We start from the raw sequence: 22,917 nt of genomic DNA on the forward strand, positions 1-22,917 counted from the left end.
TGCAGCACTGAAATTTCTTTGGAAAAGAAATAGCTGCATATGGTAGACCTGTCCCTTTTTGCAGTTCAGGATGAGGTTCAACAGCAGCTTAAACTGATCTCAGCCGGACCACTCACAGTCCTGCCCTTCCCCGGCTGCCACCCAGCCTCATTTTATAGGCCAGCTGGAATTGAGGCAAATAAGCAGGAAAATAGTTTGTAGAGCTGAGTACTTAAAACAAAAGGTGTTGCCGGCCAGGCTTCCTGAACTAACATCAGCTAGTGTCGCAAGCTCCAGATGCAGCAAAACAGCACATGTGGCAATGCTGCTATTGAGAGCTGACCTCCAATTTAAAATACATCCAACAGCAGCAGCCTGCAGCTTCAGAACACAAACTGTCCCATTCCCCCCTCCTGGTTAAGACTGCTCCCTTGTTTGTGTGTTTTTTTTGCCTGAATTCTAATGTAAACTGATGCAGTATGTTGATCAAGAAGAAAACTTGTCCTGGAAACAAATGCAACAACTCCCTTCTACAGGTAGAAATAGAAACCCAGAGTCCCATGGGTACTATTTGCTCCTCCTTCACTTTTCTTTTTTCTTTTTTCTTTTTTTTCTCTTGGCCTTCTTGAGACACACTGTTAACCACGTTAGAAACTATACAGGCCGATGGGCAATTTTCCCTCAAGACTTGTGCTGGCTAACCCCAGCAGCTTCTCCATTGGCCAGAATGGAAACTGAAACAGAAAACAGTCCTTGTTTTCCTTGAATGACAGGGTCAGACCCCACGTGCTGCACGTTTTCTGGATCTGTGTAAAACAAGCATGGGTAATTCCCATTTCATTGCTTCTCTATCAAATCTATGGGTCGCATCAAGCAACATTCTTCCACTCCTCAAAAAAAACCAAACCAAACCAAAACAAAAAAAAAAACCAACCTGAAGTAATTTAACTTCTTATAGGGGAAGGTCAGATAGGAAAGGAAGTGCACCGAAAGAAGGGAAAAGAAATTAGTCATAAACTGAGATCTGCATTGTTGAATCTTTTATTTCCAAGAAAAGTATTGGGGAGTTGCAAGAATATGCAAGCATATTCATTCAATTTTTCATTCAAGTTATGAAAAAATTAGTTTTGGATATACATGCCTGTCTCGCCTCAGCATTTTGTAAATGCATTTTAAAATTACTTCTGAATTTGTGGTTTTTTATGTTAAAAAAAAAAAAGATTTAAAACTTTGAAAAGATTTTGCTGGTATTATTTCAAGATACCTATACGTATAAGCTGGCACCAATCTATGAGTTCTCCTACTTACGTTTTTCTTTGCTTTAAATATGTGATGTGAATTGTTTATCTTCGACTCAAATCTTAAGATTCCTGAGCATGAGATAGTGTTCTCCATAAAAGAAATGCCACGTTTGCAAAATGTAGGTCTAGACTGTAGGTCTCTGCTCCAGTGGATCTCTCTTCCTTGTTGAGTGGATTTTGTGTTCAACTCTTGATTCTTTGTTTGGGCTTGATCCAAAATGCTGGCATTAGTGGAAATCTGTTCAAAAAGTTTTGAACTTGACCTTTTTCTTTGTGAGTGGAACAGCTTTGGTCATTTTCAAAGTTATTTTTTCCATCATGGTGTTTAGAGTTCCAGGAAGCACAGACCACTCAAAACCTACAGTGTATCACATCCTCTAATAAATCTGCAGTGGAGAAGAGTGGATTATTATTATTTTTTTCTTTTTAAAAATAGTTGTTATTTAAACATTCTATGTTGATGTACTCTTTATTTGCTAATGCAGGACAATTTTCAACAGTGTGAACACAACTGCATTACTGTTGCTTAGATAGAATATTCTATCTATGCTAGACAAAGTGTGGATTTCATATTTCTTGTATGCAGTACAGTATTTCTTCTAATTATTAGCTAGGATTTATTTTGCAGAAGGGTGAACATCTCAATTTTAATGATGAATCATTTTCTTTTTCTGTAATGTCTGTGACTGCCTCATTATGCTTTCCATGGTATATAATTTATTCATTGACACAAGTGGATATACAGCAAAAACCTCACTCCTCCAGCCAGCCTAGGATTAAGACAGATTACCCTTCAAAACACAAGTTTGCAGCACATATGAGAAATAGATGAAAACAAAATCTGAATATCCCCACTTTGAGGTCCTGGTCCCTTTAGCATATCATCACTTTAATGTTGTTTTCTTTTGTTCATAGAAGGGAAAGGCAATTCTACTGTGTCATTAAATATAATGCTTGAAATCTCTTGATTTAAAATTCTATGCTTTATGCGTAGTTTCTAGCATCTTATTGGGCAGATTTGTTACCGAAAGGAGATCTAACAGACATGATAGGAATTGTCACATCCTGGCAAGATGTAAGCAGTACTTAGCTGTACTTTCACGGAAAACAGCAATGCATTTTCCCTATTTATCAAGAAAAATAAAGATTCTGAGTTGGTAGGTAAAAGCTGCAGCTTTATTTACAGCACCCAACCATTCTGAAAGATGTCAGTGTACACTCATCCATTCATTACTCCAGCAGAAATTGAGACACCGCCGATTTCATCACTGGGAATCCCTAATTGAATGAAAGCAGTAACACTTCCACTATAGCCAAGTAGTTGGGAAAATGCCCTTGTGATGAGTTGCCCATTTGATCTAACATTTACATCAAGGGCAGAAAGGACTCGTTTTTTAAGCTCTCATTTATTACATCCTCACAGAACATAATTATATACAGACATTTGAACTGTATGCATTATGGGCATCAAAAAGAAATGACGAACAGTGATACAATTCCATTCAAAAGCTGCATTTGGGCTATACAGTCTGGACTATTTATGTTTTGTGTTTGCGTAAATAGTTTTATTACAGGGATGTTTGTTAATAGGGACAGAGCAGTGGACATGAAAAAAGAAGTGCTCCCCATGCAGCTCATCCCTTTACAGAAATAAACGGTGGTAATGGAAGGCCATTTGGGTCACTTAACACTTTGCCATGGCACTATATATAGACTGTTACGTAGCTATTTATACATAGCAATGAATTCTTAGAACACAACATTATACCCTGGGCAGCCTGATCTGGTGGGTGGCAACGCTGCCCATGGCAGGGAGGTTGGAGCTTGATGGTCTTTAAAGTCCTTTCCAACCCAAGCCATTCTGTGATCTTGAGAATAAACTCTATGGGGTCTGCTTTATCTAATGATGAATATAATTGACAGTTTTGCTGTACACAGAACACAACACGCAACACAAACCACATTCTTCTGGAATCAGCTGCGACTGCCATTTTGGGTGTCCTGTAGCTGCACATGATAAAAGAAAGCTGCGCTATACCCCACTTTCGTGAAGCGTTTTATCTTCCTTTTGTCCTTTTCTAGTTTTCCTCGATTCCAAAGCATTCACAGTCAGAATACGTACACTCCGCACAGGGCGAGCGCCACACAATACGACGGCGTTGCCATGGGGACTGCCTCTGATCAGCCTCTCCCAGTGTCTTCCCCAGCAGCCAAAGCCAGCAGCTATCGATAGGAAAAAGCAGCGGTGCCTTTCTTTGAAAGCGACGTCCACACCGCGCTCTCAGCACCTCCGATTTCACTTCTGCTTCCTCAAACACACTTCCGTCGCTGTCCCTTCTGTCGGGGCACTCCGGCTAACACAACCTCGTACACATCACGATCGCTAAGCGCAATAACGCTCGGCCTGGCCTTGTAGCACGCGGCCCCGCGCTAGTAACCCTGCCCACCATAGGCACAGCCGCCCCGGGGCGAGGATCGTTACTCCGCGGCCGCACCGGGCGACGCCGCTCTGCTGCGGGCACGTGTGGCAGCGCGGGACGTTCGCAGCGGCCCCGACGGGCGCAGCGCGGGCGGGGACACCCCCGGGGGCGGCCGGGCGAACGGGTACAAGGCTGCCCCGCGGGGCCGGGCCGGTGCCGGCCGGAAGTGACGGGCATTCACCTGCTGGGCGGTGCGCGCGGGGCGGGGCCGCGCCCGCCGGGAGTCGCGGAGAAGCAGGCGGTGGTGCCGCTCTCGCCGTGCCATGGAGCCGCCGCCGCTGGTGCTGCTGGTGGGGTTGGCGCTGCTCGGCGCCGCAGGTGAGCGGGCAGCGCCCGGGGGACGGGCTCGGGGAAGGGGAGCCGCGGCGCGGCGTCGGGTGCAGGTGGAAGGGAAGGAGGGGAGGGAGGTGGTTGGGGCTGCGTTGAGCTGAGAGAAAGGGCGGCGGTGGTGGGGTTGGGGGCTCCTCCCGCCTCTCCGCCGGCCCCCGGGGTGCGGCCGAGCCCCCCAGCTCGCGGTGTGGCCGCGTAGCGGGGCGCGCTGCGCTCGGCGCCCGGCGGGGCGGACCTGGGCTTTGTTCGCCGCCGCGTTTGGTCTCCTTTCTCCTCCTCGCCGCTTGTAGCTGCCTGCTCGCCCCTTTCTCTCCGCGCGGGCTTGGCGTTTCCTTTCATTCCGCCTCTCTTTCTTTCACCGATTCAACTTCCAACGGAGTGGCGCTGGGGATTGCGAGAGGCGCTTCCACGTTGTTCCCGGAGAGCGGGGCGTCGCGCCGGGTCCCCGCGGCTGCGGGCAGCGGGACGGCCGTGCCCGGGGCGCACAGCGCGGTGTTTCCGCGGCGCTCCTCGCGCTGCCCTGCCCTGCCCTGCCCTGCCCTGCCCCGGTGCCTGCCCGCACCGCCCGGGCGTGGGTGGGCAGCGTGGCTGCAGGCGGCCAGGGAGCGGGTACCGACAGGGCCCGCCAGGGAAAACCGAGCCTGGGGAGGAAACAGAGCCTGAGAATCAGCGCGCTTAATGCCTCTTCAGAGCTAGTCCTGTTCTGGGAGGGTGGAAGGGACCTGGTGTCTTACGGGGAGTGGCTGAGGGAACCGAGATTGTTCAGTCTGGGCAAGAGGAGGCTCAAGGGAGCCTCTGCAATTCGTTGAAAAGAGGGAGTGAGTGTGTGTGTGGGGGGGTCGACCTCTTCTCCTGGCTAACAGTGTGTAATGGCTTTAAGTTGCTCCAGAAGAGATTCAGGTTGGACAGTAGGAAAAAATTTCTTCTCAGAAAGAGTGGCAGTGCGTTGGAACAGGCCGCCCAGGGAGGTGGTGGAGTCACCATCCCTGGAGGTGTTCAAGAACCGTGTGGATGTGGCACTGAGGGACATGGTGAGTGAGCACGGTGGGGGTGGATTGGTTGATTGGACTAAATGATTTCAGAGGTCTTTTCCAACCTTAATGAATCTGTGATTTGGTGACTTCCAGAAAGCCCTTGCAGCCTGATTGTTCTGGATTCTATGAGGCTGTCTGAGATTTGTGGTGAAGAAGTGGGAAAATGAGGGAGTGTGAGGGAGTAAAATTAGCTGAATTAAATACTACATCAAAATAATAAGAGCATGCGTGACTTGTTCAAATCAAAAGTTGGCAAACACTCAGTTGGATTGATTTATTGATCTCAGTTCAACCGTGTGCGGTTACTTACACTTCCTTACTTCAGACATATCATTTCAACCATAGTTGGTTCAAATCTAAGTGAAACTACAGAAGATGCTGGAACATCTACAGAAGTTAATGTTTAGAGCAAAGCATGTCAGGCAGACAGAGTTTGTTTCCTGTTGGAATGCTCATGCCATTGTTGATGTCACCCTGTTTTGGGAAATTACTCATAGGATCAAAATTCTGTTTCACAGAGTGATGGGCTCTAATCTCTTTCATAAAAGGGTATCAGTAGTTCAGCATTAACTCGCTCTCTAAGCAGTTGTGTAGGGACTGTGAATTACAAGTGTTTAGTAGCTAGGTTAGTGATTAAGTTTGAGATTGAAATGTTTCTTGTAACAAAAGCTGTGGAAAAAATGCTTGAGCAGAATTATTATATGCACTGCAGATGAGCAGGATCTCTGCTATGAAATGTGATAATGCTGTAAAGCTGGAGATAATTGATGTATGGTGACATGCAAAGCCAGAACCAACCTTTACACCTTCACTTCTCTGAGGTGTGCGTGTGTCTTCAAACGTCACTGTGAAACTGGGTGACTTATGAAGGAAAGTAATGTCTTTGGCTTTCTGTGTGTGTGCTCTGATTAGGAGTGATTTTGTTTATTTGTTGGCACGGTTAGTTGAACAACTAGCCTGAAAGATGCACAGATCTCATAGTCCTCTGAAGGAAATCACTTAAAAATCTGTGTATCACTGGAGTTAATGCAACATCAGAGATTGCTGGTGTTTTTTCCTCCACCAGACTGAGTTAATATTTCTGTCGGTGCTCCTGGCAAATGTTACTTCCTTTGCTGAGGAAATAGATACCACTTAATGTATGGACCAGAGTTAGAGGAAGGTAACTTGTGTGCAGTTGCGTGGAAGCTGTTGGCAATAGAGGGCTGTCTCATTGTTGAAGTCCTTGAGTTTGTTGTAGTGGGTAGTTTTATCATGGTACTTCAGGGCTTACACTGTGTTGTGTACATGTTTTTTTCCATTCTTCCCTGTAAGCCTACAGTTCCTTGTTACCACATTGCTAGCAGTTGAAGATTGGAAATAAGCCTCCTAATTTATACAAAATCAGTTATCTTGACTGTACAAAACAGACACTCAGCAGGCAACTGAGCTATGCCATTCCGTGTTGAAAGAGAAAAGTGTTTGGATTTAAGCTGTCCCTGAACCCTGCTCAGGGCTTTAATCTCTTTGCTAAGGTCAATTTCACAGTCATAAATAACTAAACTGGGAGCTTCCCCTTTCCCTTGCAGGAAGGAAGGAATTCATCCTTGAATGTTTTGGGATACAAGGGGAGAACAGTCCTCTTCCTCCCTATCACTGTAATTGGTCCCGTGTTGGTTCTATCAGTTGCCTCTGTATTGTGTGGTTGTGCAGCTGATAGTTACCTGTGGTGGTTTCTGAATTAGAGCTTCTGGAAAATGCCCACAGAATGGGCCGGTGTAGTGAAACTCAGTCTTCCACTGTTTTGAGGGCTTAAGATATGAATTCACATTTGGATGGCTTTCTGCATCCATACGAGCTTTTCTAAAGCTATTTTACTGATTCTTCTCCAACTAAAAATGCACTCCAAGCCTGTGATAAGTGACAACTTGATGTTATGTATTGTAGTAAAGTACTATGTCAAGTAGCTGGGGTTTTCCAAAATGTGCAAACTCTATTTAAGTTAATATTGTACAGCTGTCACCAACAAATCCTGGATTAGGATAATAGAAATGTAGACTATATACCACTTCAGATGTTGAAATGTTTTATTGAGGAAATTGGTATTGTTTTCCAAAGAATGATGCAGAATTCTGGTGTAAGGGGTGAAAACTTGGTGGCAAATCATTTTGTAGGTCTTACGACTATGCAAATCGGTGCGTGTTTTTTTTAATTAATTCTAAGCTTTCCAGAGTTCTTGATCATCTCAAGAGCTAATAAGGAAATTATAGTCTGAGGTTGTCAGTGGCACTGAGCATGTGTTTGCTTATGCAAACAGGGACTGTGCATACATATTTGTAACCCTTTCCTGGTTGTATTGGAGTATTGGAGAAGTGATTTCATTGGAGCATGATAAAGTTTTTGCAGGGTTTCAGAAGGCTTGAGAATAAATATAGCTGCTTACCTTGCAACGCTGACTTAATGAAGAAGATATTAACATTTTTTTAATTGTGTAATGGCAGAACACAGGTTTTCCATAGCTATGAGACCATTGCAAAGATAGATACTAATCAATGTTAACAGTTTTTAATATCTATACATCTGTGGTGATCCTTTTAGCCTTCAGATAATGTGTTATACAAGGTAGTAATGCTCTGCACATAAATCCTCAAGTGAAGGATAAGAGTTTGTTTGCCTTAAAAACTGGATTCAGCTTGGCACGAATTTCTTTAGTCCATAGTGATGGTTATCTTATTGCTGCTCTTTTGTGGCATTTTTTGGGGTTTGAAATTTTTTTTACAATAGTAAGGGATAACTTTGTACTATATTAAATCCTGCAGTGTTTGAAGCTTTTTTTTTAATAGAAGATCAAGCTATTAGTTAAGTAACGTTCAGATAGGGTAGTTATGCTAGATTTTCTCAAATACTGTCATTAAATAGTATTCATAAAACTTGAAGTATTTCTGACAACACTAATGCAGACCAGAACGCAGTAAGTCAGCATTTTGTGACTAGTACACTTTGTCAAGTATGTGTAAGAGGGAACTTAAGCCTCTTCATGTTTGTATGCAGCAATAGGATCTCAGTGAAGCTTAAACTAGGAGAAATTTGACTACCTCTGGGATTAAATGATCATTGCTATCCTAGTCTCTCTAAGTGATGAGCTTGGTGCGTTTGGTCTGCTGAGGCATAATTTTAACAGTTTTCAGAGTTAAAGTACTTCTTAACTTTTAATGTCAGTGGATAGTTATCTGACGTTCAGGACCTTTTTCCTGTATTTCTCAAATCTTTTTATTTTAAGTAGTACAATAAAAAGCAGTAACTGAGGTTGTTTGATTCACCTAGTTACTGCTGTGACATCAATCTTGAGATATCAACTGCAATCATCTTGCTTTATTTAATCTTCTGTTTATCTGAAAGTATTTTATGCATTCTGCTGCGAAGATTATTATAGCTTGTCACTTTGGTCTCCTAGCTGGCTCCCGTTGCCAGCTTCCTCTGTGTTGGATCAAGCCTCAGCTGCCTGTCTCCACTTTCAGTACTTGTCACAGCATTTTCCAAAATGGATTCCACTTCATTTCTATATAAAGCTACCACACCTAAATGGCTTTTCTTTTTTCAGCTTCCTTCAGAGTTTAAAAAAATAAAAAAATAATATGAATACATGTATGCTTTGCCTTTGATTCCATTTGTGCTTCAAGAAATTCCTTGTAACCATCTTCAAATCTGTCTCACCGTCAGTGTTTTGAAACTCATTTGCCACAGTGATCCAAGAGGTACCTGCACACTAAGGTGCTTGTTTTTGGGGCCAGTATTGTTTCATCCTACTTCTTAATTAAATTAATCATTTGTTGTTTCTTGCATGTATTCATGAGCTTTTAATGGTAAGGACTCACTTTTTTGCGCACGTTGCAACTTCTACTTCATTTCATGAAGCTTTTAGATGCTATGTGGAACATTAAATATGTTTCAATGGTTGTATGGCTCAGCAGCTTGTAAGAAGAGCTCCCCTGCCAATTACATCAATTTAGTCATTGCTCTCTAAGTATACAGTCAGCTTATGTTGCCTTTTCTTTTAATTCCTCTCTTTACAAGTTTTCATTGTACAGGGAGTAGTTACAAAAAGAGCCACTTCACCCTGTTGTTATGGGAGTGAGCAGGTGGTGGTGAAACTATAGTTCTGTGGAAATCTGTTTCAGAAGCAGCTTGAACATAAGTAGGTCCGGCATCCTTGCTGGTAATTTCCTTCACCACACAACTGTCCTAGTTGTATGACTGCGCGATGAATGAGTCTGAACAGAGACTGCTTAAAGCTTTCACTAGATTTAACTGGTTAAAGTAAAATAAGATGCATAATTCAGAACAAAAAAAGAGTTATGCCAACAACCTTTCCTGTTGCAGGGCAGGAACAATCATCAGGAAGATGGCAGAAGAACACTAAGAAGAAAAAAAAAATTGTGTGATCAGTATTCTCCCATCTGAGAAAAATGTAACTGTGGCCTGAGGGAGCTCAGTTGACAATTCTGACTAAATCAGACAGTTGAATGGCTGGATTCAAGAATTATTCTTGCATCCCATTTCAGGTGGTAGCTGGCATTCATCTGGCTCCATGCTGAGCCTCTTCAGCGAGTTTTCAAGTCAGAAAAATATTAAATTTGTGTAAGGTCAGTTTTCTACCCATACCTTTTCTTGATCCAATTCAATGAGCTCATTAGTCAGAGCTGTAAGAAGACGATCAGCTGTAACCTCAGACTTGCGTGGGTGGGACAGATAGTTTGATTTCTTTTATGTTACTTCTTGGATTGTGTATTGGAAAGCTGCACTGTAATAGACAAGGAGGACGTTGAGTTCTACTGGCTGTGGGTTGGAGCTAGCCCTGAGCCATTCAGCAGTGTTAAGGAGCACCTAAAGTGCTTGATGGTCAAAAGTTATGCAGTTCTGCTTACTGCTGAATTTAACTTTCTGGCTGTTTAGTGTGGATATTCTATTTCATTGAGCATATTCCTTTCCGTCTGTTTACTTGTGGAGAGAGAAGGGGAAGAAAAACCAAGCTGACATTGTGTTGCTTCACTTTAAAGCAGCATCAGAGATAATTAACAATTGAGCGACAACAAAAAAAACCCAATACCACTGAGTAAAATAACTTTCCATCTTAATGTGAAACTTGCATGTGCTAGAGAAAAAAACGTTTCTTGTTCACTAGCTCGGAAAAGCTCAAACTCCTTTACTCAAGTGAAAGTAATACGGCTGCTCAGTTAAGTGCTTGATTGTACTTGAACTCCCTAATGCATTGACTGACGGATGTGCCTCATGCTTTCATGCTGCAAAAGGGCTGCTTCATTCATTTTCATTTTGAACACCATCAAATTGGCAGGTAAAAAACCCAGAATCATGTAGCTTGATTGCTTAGTGACTACAAGCCTTCAGTATCAGTTGGAATAATTGATAAATATGTGATTTGCGGGGCTAATAGCAAAAAACAGCAGCTGCAATTGATGTGGACTTAGTAAAGGAGAGGCAGGCTTTTGTGTGTATTAGTAGCATCAGAATATTTGTGTATTAGTAGCATCAGAATATTTGTGAATTTTCTTTTTTTTTGCTTTGATTATGAAAGTCTCTGTAATGGTTGGATGCAGTTTCTCTTTACTCTTCTACGTACTATGTATGGATGGATCCTTAGAGGCTCTTAAGTACGATGTGAAGGTATGTTTTCACATTACACCTAGTTGCGTTAAAGAAGTGCTGTGGTTACATCTGACACAACATTGTGCATCCATCTAGGCTGTTGCCACTTTCGGTGATGGCTTTGGGTTCCTTCTTCCTCTCCCTGCTGTCAGAGTTAGTGTAGTGCAGCAGCTGAATGAATTCATTGAACACAGTCATTAATTCAAATCACTCTGTGGCTGTGCAGCTTGGGGATGAGCAGTGCTGCTTACTCTGAGAGCTGGCAACAGCTTGGTTAGTGTAGGTGTAATGTAAATTTCTTCCTGTGGGTGGGGTTCCACAGCAGCATAGTAAGCAAATCCATATGAAGGCTGCGGTATCCCCACAGCTTTTACGTGTCTAGCTTTGTGCTCCTGAAACGTGTACTTAGAGGGACTCTGATTCAGAGAACTCCATCTGGAAAGAAAAAGTAAAGGTTCACATGCAGTGTTAACTTTTATCAGAGTCAATTGTTTTGGCTTTCTGTTTCTTTGTGTAAAGTGTTTTACAGGCATAAAAGGAGGTGACAGAATCAGCATTGAGGATGAGAAGGCAACTTCTCAGTAAGTCCAAAGTAGTCCAGTTGCCTTTCCCTTAATAGTGCATGTTGAACTGCGCCATACTTGATTGTTTGGATGTGACCAAGGATTAAAACTCAGAATTCATAGTGGTCTTCTGCAGATGTTTGCCTAAACAATATTTCTGTGCTTAAGATTAATCTGAATCCCAGTTTTCTTATGATATCCCTTCCCTACCCCCCTCAGGTGCCCCCCCTCCCTACCCCCTCAAGCCTATCCTTCACTTCAGCAATGAGATAGCAGCTCTCCCACTCTAAACATGATAAGCATGTCCCTCTCAAGTAAGGTCATCATCTGCTGTAGTTGCTAGGATACTTGGCTAATGAATTTGGGTTTAGCTACAAAAAAAGCATAAGAATGTACTGAGCAACATAGGAACAAGGGCAGTTGGAGAAGGAAAGAAGTGTTGGATAGAATCTGAAGAGTATCAAAGGAAGAAGTAAAATGTGAGGAGAAAAAAGATTGGTAACACTTAAGCCCATGATTTTTAGGTTTTCTTTGCTGCATAACTATTCCAACTATTTCAGTGAATTACAGTTGGAAGTGAAATTTAAAATCGTGCTACATATTTGCAGGATTAGGCTTGTTTGTAGTTCTGTTTGTTTCATAGTTTTTTAAAAAAATGTTCTCTATGAGATTGGGAGAAGGAATAACTTCTAACTTCATTGTGCCGTGTGTTTTAAACTGGTGTTTGAGGATGCAACTCTGCATAATTAGAACAGGTTATTCATTTGATCCCCCCTGAGAACTTTTCTGTGACAAGTCTGTAACATCCAGACCAAAAGAGAATATTTTTGTCTTCAGAAAGACAGTATGCTTAGCCTGTATTTTCTTGTTTCTAGTGTTTTGTTTTGTTTTTCCTCTGTGTAACTTCAGAGGATTTATGGATTCAGATGAACTCAGAGATTTAGTAATTTAACAGTTATTTTTGAATTAATGTATTTTGTCAGATTTCTTAGACTAGACCAGTGCAGGATTACTTCAGCTTTGGTTTCTGTTCAAAGCAGATAATTTTAAGATAATGTTCATGAAATTCTGAATTAGAATCAGTCTTTTTGAGGTATTGTGCTGAAATCGTGAGCTTAGATTGGTGAAACTCCTCAGTTTTTAGAATGGGTCAAATTTCAGATTCTGTGTTGCCTAAAACCATGTTTCTGTGAGTCTGGGGACTGGATAGTGGAAAGGAATGTAAGACTGTCCCTCAGGAATCCTAGGCCGTGGAGATGAGAGAGTTTGGGGAAAGGGAAACTTCCCCTCAGTTAGAGGATCTGGTCAGAGATTAAGCAAATTCAGTGCGCGCAAAACCGTGGGCCCAGGGCATCCAGAAGTCCTGAGGGAGCTGGCAGAAGTGGTTACCAAGCTGCTCTCTATCATCTTTGAAAGATCATAGAGAATAGGAGAGGTACCTGAGGACTGGAGGAGAGCCAGTGTCACTCCGATCTTCAAAAAGGGCAAGGAGGAGGAGCCAGGAAACTACAGGACAGTTGGGCTCACCCCTGTCCCTAGGAATGTGCTGAAACAGTTTATTCTGGATGCCATCTCCAAGCAAGTGGAAGAGAAGAAGGTTATCATGAGTAGTCAACACAGATTTTCAAGGGAAAATCATGCTTGAGCAATCTGATAGCCTCCTGTGATGTCTACTATGGCTGGGTAGATATCGAGAGAGCAGTGGATGTAGTGTACCTTGACTTCAGCGAGGCTTTTGACACTGTATCCCATAAAATCCTCATGGGTAAGCTTAGGAGGTGTGGGATAGATGAGCACGCAGTTAAATGGATTGAGAACTGCCTGGCTGGTGAAGCTCTGAGGGTTGTGATCATTTGTGCAAAGTCTAGCTGGGGGCCTGTAGTTAGTAGTATTCCCCATGGACTGATACTGAGTCCAGTCTTGTTCAGCATCTTCATCAATGACCTGGATGAAGGCATTAGAGAGCTCCCTCAGCAACTTTGCTGATACAAAGCTGGGTGGAGTGGCTGACACACCTGAAGGCTGTGCTGCCATTCAGTGAGACCAGGACAGGCTGGAGAGCTCAGCAGAGAGGAGCCTTATGAGGTTCAACAAGGGCAAGGGCAGAGTCCAACACCTGGGGAGGAGTAACTGTGTGCATCGGTATGGGTTAGGGGCTGACCTGCTGGAAAGGAGCTCTGCGGGGAAGGACCTGGGTGTCTTGGTGGACATAGCATTGTGTCCTTATGGCCAAGAACGCCAATGGTATCCTGGAGTGCATCTTAAAGTGTGGCCAGCAGGTCGAGGGAGGTCCTCCCCTTCTGCTCTGCCCTGGTGGGGCCACATCTGGAGTCCTGTGTCCAGTTTTGGGCTCCCCAGTTCAAGAAAGACTACTGGAGAGAGTCCGACAGAAGGCAGTGAAGATGATTAGGGGCCTGAAGCATCTCCTGTATGAGGAAAGGCTTGGAGTAGCAGCATTATTCAGTTTGGAGAAGAGAAGAATTAGGGGAGATCTTATCAGTGGTTATAAATGTCTAATGGACAGGAATCAAATGGATGGGGACAGGCTCTATCACTGCTTGTGCCCAGTGACAGAAGATGGGACAGTGGGCACAAACTGGATCATAGGAAGTTCCATTCAAACATGAAAAAGAATGTCTTTACTTTGAGAGTGACAGAGCACTGGAACAGGCTGCCCGGAGAGGTGCTGGCGTTTCCTGCTCTGGCGATATTCAAAACCCACCTGAATGTTTTCCTGTGCAGCATACTGTAGGGAACCTGATTTAGCAGAGGAGTTGGGTGATCTCCAGAGGTCCCTTTCAACCCCTAAGATTCTGTGACTGTTCTTAGTAGTCCAGTCCTCAATGTGGAAGCAGATGAAAAGAGAGAAATCAAAAATAGGGAGAACTTAAATACATGATTTGAAGAAGTGATTCCACCCTGGTTACTTTGAGGGTATGCACAGTGGGGAGACTGCTCAGTGAACGTGCCGCAGATAAGTGGTGCTCCCCACCCTGTTGCTCAGACAAGGTGAAGTTTGGAAACAAACCCTCTGTTTAGAGACCCAGCACCATAGTTGATTGTCCAGGTGATACAAGTTTACCAGGATCATTCTGGCATGGATTTTCCCCCCATTTTTGCTCAAAATGCTCTGCTGTTTCATCTGCTTTCTCTTTGTAGCTTATGGCAAAGCTTTCTTTCACGATGATAAACTGCACTGGTTTGTGCCAAGAGTGTTCAGAAAGCTTACCTAGACCAGTTCTCTGGCAATTTGATCGCTCAGCTTCATCCTGCTATTGGTAAGGCAGATGAGATGAAATGTGAAAGAGAGAGGTTTAAAATCTTGTCTTTACTAATGCTGTCTGTATAAAATTCAAGCTCTTGTTCAGAAAATGCTTTATGGATTTATTTTTCTGAAACTTTTATATTTAGTCTTGGACTAAATTGGGCTTAGAAGGAGGAGATGGTGTCCAGATAAAGACTGAGAGCTAGATCTCATCTTTCTCTAGGCTAGTGCCCTTAATTCATGGATCTTTAATTTCTCTTGCTCCTCAAACTTGGCATGTTTTTTTTGCACAGTAGAGGGGATGTGGCTCTGGTTAACTTGCAGAAAGCGCTATACTGCTAGATAGGAAATGCAGGTGTGAACATTTGTGTGAATGTTGAATGTAGTGTTCGGGGATTAGTGTGTCCTACCTGGTGGACTTAGGCTGCTATAGGCAGGCAGATTTTTATCTTCTGTGATCTGTTTGTAGATTGGGCCCTTTCGACGTTTAAGTAAAGGGATACATGGTTTGTTCATGTCAATAGCTTTGGAAGTGTTAGATCCAAGTGTTTAAGGCTTTTGCTGAGGTGGTGTGGTGTTTTTATTTTACTACTTATTTTGAACTGTGCTTTATTGATGAAATCAGTGTTGTAGCATTGTGTGATAAGCACAGTGTCAAACATTGGCTTGTAGAATATATTAAACATTAACTGTTTGAAACTTAATAAACTAGCACAGTACTTTCTTTGTAACAATGCTTTGCAGTTTGCTCTGACCAGTGCTGCATTATCATTAAAATCTGAAATATGTGCAGAACTCTAAAGTTACTGCATACTAAAACCAAACTTGCTCTTTAGATTCTTAGCCACTACAGATACAGAAACAGTACTGCTGTGCCATTGAAAAGTAATAGACTCGCTGTGGTTGAGAGGCATGTTGGGAAGTAAAATGAGTATGGTGGTGAGTTAATTTTTGAGACTGATATCTGTCAAGCAAAGAGATTAGATCACAGCTGTGTGGGCAAACATCTGTAACCTGTGCTTGAAAGAAGAGTGTCTTAAGTGAATTTTATAGCTTGTATTTCTCAAAGCACTAATACACATTTCTGATTGGTATTTCCTTCTTGAAAACTCATTTTATGAAGAAACTTTAATGTACCTAGAACCATTTCCTGCTTACAAGCAAGTATTGGCAAACAATAGTTCTTGGAGAGTCTGTTAGTAAAGTTGAAGTACTTCGCGAATGCAGGTCGTGTATGGATCAAATATGATTTAAAGAGCCACAACGAAACACGTGAACTCATTTTTAATTCATGTAGTAGCTGTCTGTGCTTCTTTGCAGTTGTGCTCCATGCTTGCTGCTTTAGCCCTTAGTTTGAGCCTGGTGGCAGTCCTACTTTCAACAGTCTGCCTCTGTCGTTCCTATCCCCTCTGTGTTTTTCAGTTGCCATATTTTATTCCGTTCCAGCTGATTGTTTATCTCTCATGTTACCTATTTAGGGAGGGATTGTGTTCTCTGGGTTAGATAACACTACTGTAGCAGTACTATCCGATTGCCAGAAATGTTTACGTCAAGCTTAAATTTACACTTCATTTTGTGTAAGCCAGAAATCCAGAATTTCAGTGTGTCCTGAACTCTTCACATTCTTCATTAAAAAAAAAAAAAACTAAATTACAGAAAAATTTTGAAAATTGACCTTCTGCTACTTCTGTTGGAATGGAGGATGCATTCTCCATTTGTTGAGTTTTCTGTACTGAAGACTTTTTTAAAAGCGATACTAAAATAATTTCCATCAAGTTGTATCAAGCATTCAGTTTTTCCTAGATGAAAAATATAATAATGTAGCTTGCTAAGCTTCGTTCTGCTTGAGTGGTATTTGATGGTATGTCTTAAATATTCAGAAAGAACTGCAGTTTCCCTAAGGATGATATGTTATTTTGCACCCCTTTTGAAATGATGCTAAAACTTTCTTCAGTCCTGATGGTATTCTCTTGCAGTGCTCTTTGGGGTCAGTTTTTTCAGAGAAAAAGTACTTAATTCCACACTGGGAACCTCAAATCTATGTGCTTAGAATCCAGAATGTGTGTGTACTGACCTATTGTATTCTTCTAGGCGTTTATAAGGGATAATACTTGTTCTGTATCAAGGAATAGTGCTTGTCTCTCCTTAAGCAGCAACAAAGGTTCATTCTTCTTTATACTTCAGCTGAGTTAGGGACGTTTTCTCCTTGGAAAAATATTTGGGGAATAACATACATGCATTTGGACCAATGCATTTCTGTCTTGATAGTTTGCAGAGATGTGGTGATTTTTCTTTAGGTTCTAGAATCTGTTGCATGCTTCTGAGTATCTTCAGCTTCACAGTGATCTGATAGCTGTAGTAAAAAAACAGATAAATTAATTCTAAGCACCTTTGAATAATTGGGATAACTAACTTGAGGAACCTTCATCTTTCTGGTGTGTTAAAAGAAGCCTGAAAAAAGTCTGAAGTTCTATTAATCCCCTCCGACTCAAAACAAATGCAGGTATTCTCTCAGTGTGATAGTGTCATACTGGCACTAAGATGCCACGGGTGATCCACTCATGTCTTGAGGAGTGTACTAGGGGAGTGAGCAGAAGTTGAATCTTTCTGATTGGAGTGGAAACTGGAGGAGATGAGGAAGACTTGGTGACAGTGTCATCCGATCATTTGTGTGCATTAGTTTTGAATAGATCTTTAATGCATTTGCTGAAGTGACCTCAGTCATCTACTTTTCTGCTGCAAGCAGAGGCGACAGTGCTTTGATCTTATGTCAGCTGTCACTAAACCAACAGCCTTGTTTTCCTTTTTGATTCTTTACTTCTTATGTAGTAGTAGAAGCTTTTCAAGGCTACCAATCCTACAGCCGGTTGTTAACTTACAGTGCCTGCCCCCTGGTTCCCTTTTCCTTTGCCCCCCGTTGTAATCGCTCTTGTTTCAGGTTGTTTTTGGTAGCATGGATGCCAGAGAAGTAGGTAGCAGTAATAGTTTAAACAAAAAGAAGGAACAACAAACAGTAGTGGCAATAATACAGTAATAGTCTAAGGGTCAGAGAAACCTTGGCAGTCTCTTAACACTGAATCTGTCTGAACCATCTTTGCCTGCATACCTGGCAGCAGGTGGGTGTCTCCACTACAGAAGGGAATTTCCAGCTAGTTTGACCTGCTGCTATCTCCTAGTGCTAATGCTTGATTCAAACCCAGCTGGCTCTGACCTCTCCTTCAGCTAAGATGCTTGCTTCTTCTGCCTGAAATTCTAATATTGACTAAATTGAAAAAATAAAGTAGAAAATAACTTTGTATGCCAGCATTCTTAAGAGTCGTAGAGATTTTTTTTTGAAGGGATTAATTTGGCCACTTCTTCCAGACAAAGCAGTCCTCACACCTCAAGGCAGAGTAACTTGACTTGATCTAACTCCCAAATTCACAGTAATTTTGTCAGTCCTGGTTGACTTTGTCACTGTTTCATGCCCTCATTTTACCAACAATTTTCTTTATTCATTCAGAATGTCATTAGACTTTTTCTATATATTCCTTTTTCAATACCTATAACTTCAAAGTTTTCGGCAGCAGCCTTTTCATTAATTTAGCTTTGTATAGGACTTGAGTTGTGCAAAAACTGTTTGAAGGATGCAGCTGCCGATTGGACGTGATTCCAAACTGACAGTAATGAACTTTGTATTGTATTCAATGATTTCACAGGATTTCTTAAGCAGTCGTAGAAGTTTCATGTGATTTTTTTCAATGATATAATTTCTATACAGGAAAAGTGTATGACAGATTTGAAAAAGGAATTATGTAACTCTGATTTTTTTTTTTTATGAGCATATGATCTTAGATAAGCTTTTAAGGGAGCTATTTGAATAATCTGTACATTATAGATATACGGAGATTGGTTTTAGGCATTATTTTTCTGGAAAGATACACTAATATGTAGTAGAACACTTACTACAGAAACTGCCTGTGAAATGTTTTTAAAACATAAAAATACATTTTTATAGGTCTTACAAGAAGCCTATCTATAACTTCAGCTGAATCAGCATTTGAAAAAGCTCAAGGAGAGAAAGTTACATTGCCGTGTACTTTTGTACTCTCAGAAGAGGATGTAGGCACACTAGATATTGAATGGGTCTTGATACCAGCAGATATTCAGAAGAAGGAAGAAACAGTAAGTAAAAACTTCTTTATTTTTGACAGCTCTAAGTTATTAGACTAGGTGGATGTATGAACTTTGGTAGTGACTCTTTTTTGACTTCTTCTGTGTTTTCCAAGATGGCATGCGTGTGGTCTTAAATTACTTTGAAACACCAGTGTGGTGGAAGTTTTGAAGTAGTGAGAATGTTACAATATTTTATACTTAATCTTCTATTAACTGTAAACAACTCCAAAATTAAAAATGATTCGGAGTACAGAAAACTCTGCTCTTGTACACCTGCATTACATTCCTCACTGAATGTAGTGATTCATGAGAATTTGGTCCCAAATTATTATCTCTTTGTTAGTTATTAACTCTTTCACTTATTCTGAAGCCTGAGGACTTCTTTAGCAGAGATCTTACAGAATGAAGATTAGATAAATTTTAAATAGTTTTCGTTATGACAGAAGACAGTGTTGACATCCTGTCACCTGAGAAGGTGTTGTGTTGGAGTATTTGTTAGAACATTTTGTGTGGTGTTATTTTGAAAACAGATACATCGTGCTCTGGGATTATTTTAAACAGTAAAGAGAAGCTGCTAAAAATCTGAAGATACTTTTTTTTTCTTCAAATGTTTATATACCAAGTAGATTCCTGAAACACATTTCTTCTTTTACAGATAATTCTATATTCTGGAGACAGGATTTATAATCATTATTTTCCTGCTCTGTCTGGGCGGCTACAATTTACTAGTTCTGATCCCAAATCTGGTGATGGTTCAGTGGATATCCTGAATTTAAAGTCAGCAGATACTGGCACATACCAGTGCAAAGTGAAGAAGGCTCCTGGAGTTGAAAGCAAAAAAATACAGTTGAACGTACTTGGTAAGCAAGTATTTTTTTTTCTTGAATTTTCAGTAGTATATTTGTGTTTATGCTATTCTTCATTTGATAAATGAAATGAAAATATATGTAGGGCAAAGTCATACTGTATCTACAATAATGCATCCATTGTTAAGTCTCTAGGACAGGGGCAGACAAAGGAAATAATATTCAGAATAATGAGTATTTTTAAAAGTTCTACATCTGATTCGTATTTATAGAATTTTTTTCATGCTTACAAAGGCTTTGTTGTACAACATTTCTATAGCAAGGTGTGCTGACGGACTAAAACATTACTATGATGATTCTGACTTATTAATTCAATAATACTTTGTTTATTAGTAAAGCCAGCAAACACTAAATGCTCCATTGAAGGATCACAGGAGATTGGAAAGGACATTATATTGAAGTGTGCCTCGCAAGAAGGAACCCCACTTTTGTCTTATGACTGGAGAAGAGTAGTAGCTGGTGCACAAGGACTTCCTGCCACTTCTGTGCTAAGTATTGTCAAACTTTTAAGTATTTTGGAATAATAAATAATAAAGATTGTATTCATATTTTTGACATACTTTGACTTGTTAGCAGCTTATGCGTAATTTTAATATAGAGCAGTCTAGAGAAGTGTCACTTTATCCTTTCAGTGGATAGTAAAACTGACATTTAAACAAGCTACTCCAAGTTGAGAGAGATTCTTACCATTAGGCTTGCAGAATCATGCTCATCTCTGCATAGAAATGTTTTGACTGCACTTGCTTGCTGAGTCTTGGCTGCTCTTCTGTTCAGATGGACAGGGGGAAGAGTCATAATAGAGTCTAGACCAGTGGTTAGAACTGCGTTTTTCAAAACAGGAAATAAAAGCTTGAATTTTATTACAGATTGAAGTGAGAGCTTCAGTTCCTGATCAAGTGATTGAACTTATTACTTAAGGTGGAAGAATAATACATGTCTATAGAAGAAAAATTGTCATGAGTAAGGTTAAAGAGAAGGTTGTCACTCTTCTTATGTGAGTTGACATCCAGGAAAGAATTTTGTTAAAAATGTTGGCTGATAAATTGAGAATTATTATTGTGGTGGTATTGGACTTCTTGTGATGACTTCAGGAATTAAGTTCATTAGAAAAGCTGGTTTTACTCATTTTATTAGTTTAGTTCATTGGTAGTCTGAGTTCTGACTTTGTGAAAGTTATTCTGGAATATTTAATTTAATTATGCTTTTCAGTACCAATTCTTTTTGACCTTTGTAGTTAAAAAAAACTTTAAGCCTAGAGATATTAGGTTTGATGTGCAGATGGAGCAGGTGAAGTATTTGCTTGTAAGTAGAAGTGCTTTAACTCAGATTGTACGTGACATACAGGACGAGAAGTATCATCGTATGTCCAAGAGTAGCCATGGTCTTGGGGAGAGAGATTAGGAACTGTGTGGATCTTTCTCGTAATGGTCTCCTGTCCTCCTGTTATTTATGCTCCAGGACCTTGGCGAGGGAGATATGGCTTCAGTTTAATTGACCTAAACCAAACAAGAGTGACCATCTGACCTCTTCTTTGGATTTCTCCAGTCTACTTCAAACCGTAGTCCAGTAGTATCTGTGTATCTTAGGGGACGTAACTTCTAAAAATTTAACTGCATCTGAAAAACCTTGTGCTTTGTTGAGCTTGCCTTGTGGTAGTGCTGTTCGATATATCCTATTTCTTGTTTTGACAATGAGCAGTTAGTTACTAATGTCTCTGTGTATCACTAAGGACCTTAAGCTTCTGTTGTTGTTCTCTCCTCATCCACATTGCAAATTTGTCTCATGATAAAATAAATGGACATTTTTAGTGCTGGACAAGAATGAGTGAGGAAGTATACAAAAATGGCATGTAACATCATAAAGCTACTGCTGCTTCAGGCTTGTGATTGTAGGTCTGGGGGCACTGAATGTGCTATTGAGAACCCAGATGTTACCTAACTTCAGCTGAAAGAGCTAGGTCTTGGTGTGATTCTTTGTTACAGTGATGTAGTCTCTTGGCAGCTTGGGGTTTAAGTGCTGGCAAATCTATAAGCAGTCTTAAGTGTTCAAGCCATTAGAAGTTCATATAGTAAAATCTCAAGGATAGCTACCGTTTGCTTTGGAAGCCTTAGGAAAATACTTTTTCTGCTTTCACTCTGTCAGCATAGCTTGAGTTAAATGATCACTTACTGGATCAGCCTTTCATGTTGAGCATGAGTTCTGTAGACATCTGAGCTGGTTGCATAGGATTACTTCATATACAGAAGAGAAGGAGATTCTTCTGGGATGTAGTTAAACCGTTCTATTTTAAAACTCTAGGTTAGGGTGAGCAAACTTGCCATGTTAAACATCCTTTTCTTTCCACTGACAGCAATTTGAAGGCTTTAATACTAAAGTCAAATTCTGTGGCATAAATTTCTACTAAAGTAAAAGGCTTTTACAAATAATGGCATTCTGTGGTGCAATAAACTTTTGGTTTTATTTGAGTATTGTTTTCAGTACTGGCATTTTTAGTTAAGATTTCACATATGTGCTTGATTAATCTGTTGCACTGAATTGGAAATTAAACTTTGGTAAATCTTTGCTTTTTATTCTTTGTAGATAGAAATACAGGGGAACTTCTCTTGAAAAATGCCTCTAAAGACTATTCTGGTACATACAGTTGTGTTGCTTCAAACCGAGTTGGCACAGATGAATGTTCTGTTGAGCTGAATGTCACCCCTCGTAAGTGTTCACTGTGTGGTAGTCACATTGTGTTTTGTGTATTTGAATAACCTTATTTCTGTATATTCTTAAAAGTTTAGAAACAGCAAACACTGTTTTGCGACTGAGGGTTGCTGCTTTAAATTTGTACTTTGCCAAAGATTTGATTTCTTTTAATGTAGAAAGATACAATTCTCCTGTCATTCTAAATCACAGAATTGAAACATACCTATATTTCAGTGATATACTAAGTTTGATGCTTAAACAGTATTGTAATTTATCTATTCTAGCTATAAATACAGCTGGTGTAATTGCTGGAGCTATTCTGGGAACTCTGTTGGGTCTCGCCTTATTGGCTTTTCTTGTCTTCTGTTGCTGTAAGAAGCATAGAGAGAAGAAATACGAGAAAGAAGTACATCATGAAATCAGGTAATGACATGCCTATCTTGAGAGGCGTTGTTTGAAAACTAGCTTCTAAATGTCTTTCTGCAAGGAAGACAACTAGTAGTTGAGATTTCTGTTTTAATCTGGAGAATGTATTGAAGCACTAACAGTCTATCTGAGAACTTCTTTTGAATATGGTGTAGGTAGTCATGCCTATCTACTTTCAGTAAAGATC

At 40.9% G+C, this 22,917-nt stretch overlaps 1 protein-coding gene across 3 annotated transcripts in view; it reads left to right on the forward strand.

Moving 5' to 3' along the window:
* The window catches only part of CXADR (CXADR, Ig-like cell adhesion molecule), a 31,889-nt gene continuing 12,895 nt past the window's right edge, over positions 3,924-22,917 (forward strand). For all 3 annotated transcript variants that reach the window (XM_021403458.1, XM_021403466.1, XM_021403453.1), the window contains exons 1-6: positions 3,924-4,078; positions 18,593-18,759; positions 19,406-19,610; positions 19,950-20,108; positions 22,197-22,319; positions 22,589-22,727. In XM_021403458.1, the coding sequence (XP_021259133.1) occupies positions 4,024-4,078; positions 18,593-18,759; positions 19,406-19,610; positions 19,950-20,108; positions 22,197-22,319; positions 22,589-22,727 (848 nt within the window). In that variant the 5' untranslated portion in view covers positions 3,924-4,023. The remainder of the gene's footprint in view (positions 4,079-18,592; positions 18,760-19,405; positions 19,611-19,949; positions 20,109-22,196; positions 22,320-22,588; positions 22,728-22,917) is intronic.

The sequence above is a fragment of the Numida meleagris genome, chromosome 1 (genome assembly GCF_002078875.1).
Source record: "Numida meleagris isolate 19003 breed g44 Domestic line chromosome 1, NumMel1.0, whole genome shotgun sequence".
In the NCBI taxonomy this organism is placed as follows: domain Eukaryota; kingdom Metazoa; phylum Chordata; class Aves; order Galliformes; family Numididae; genus Numida; species Numida meleagris.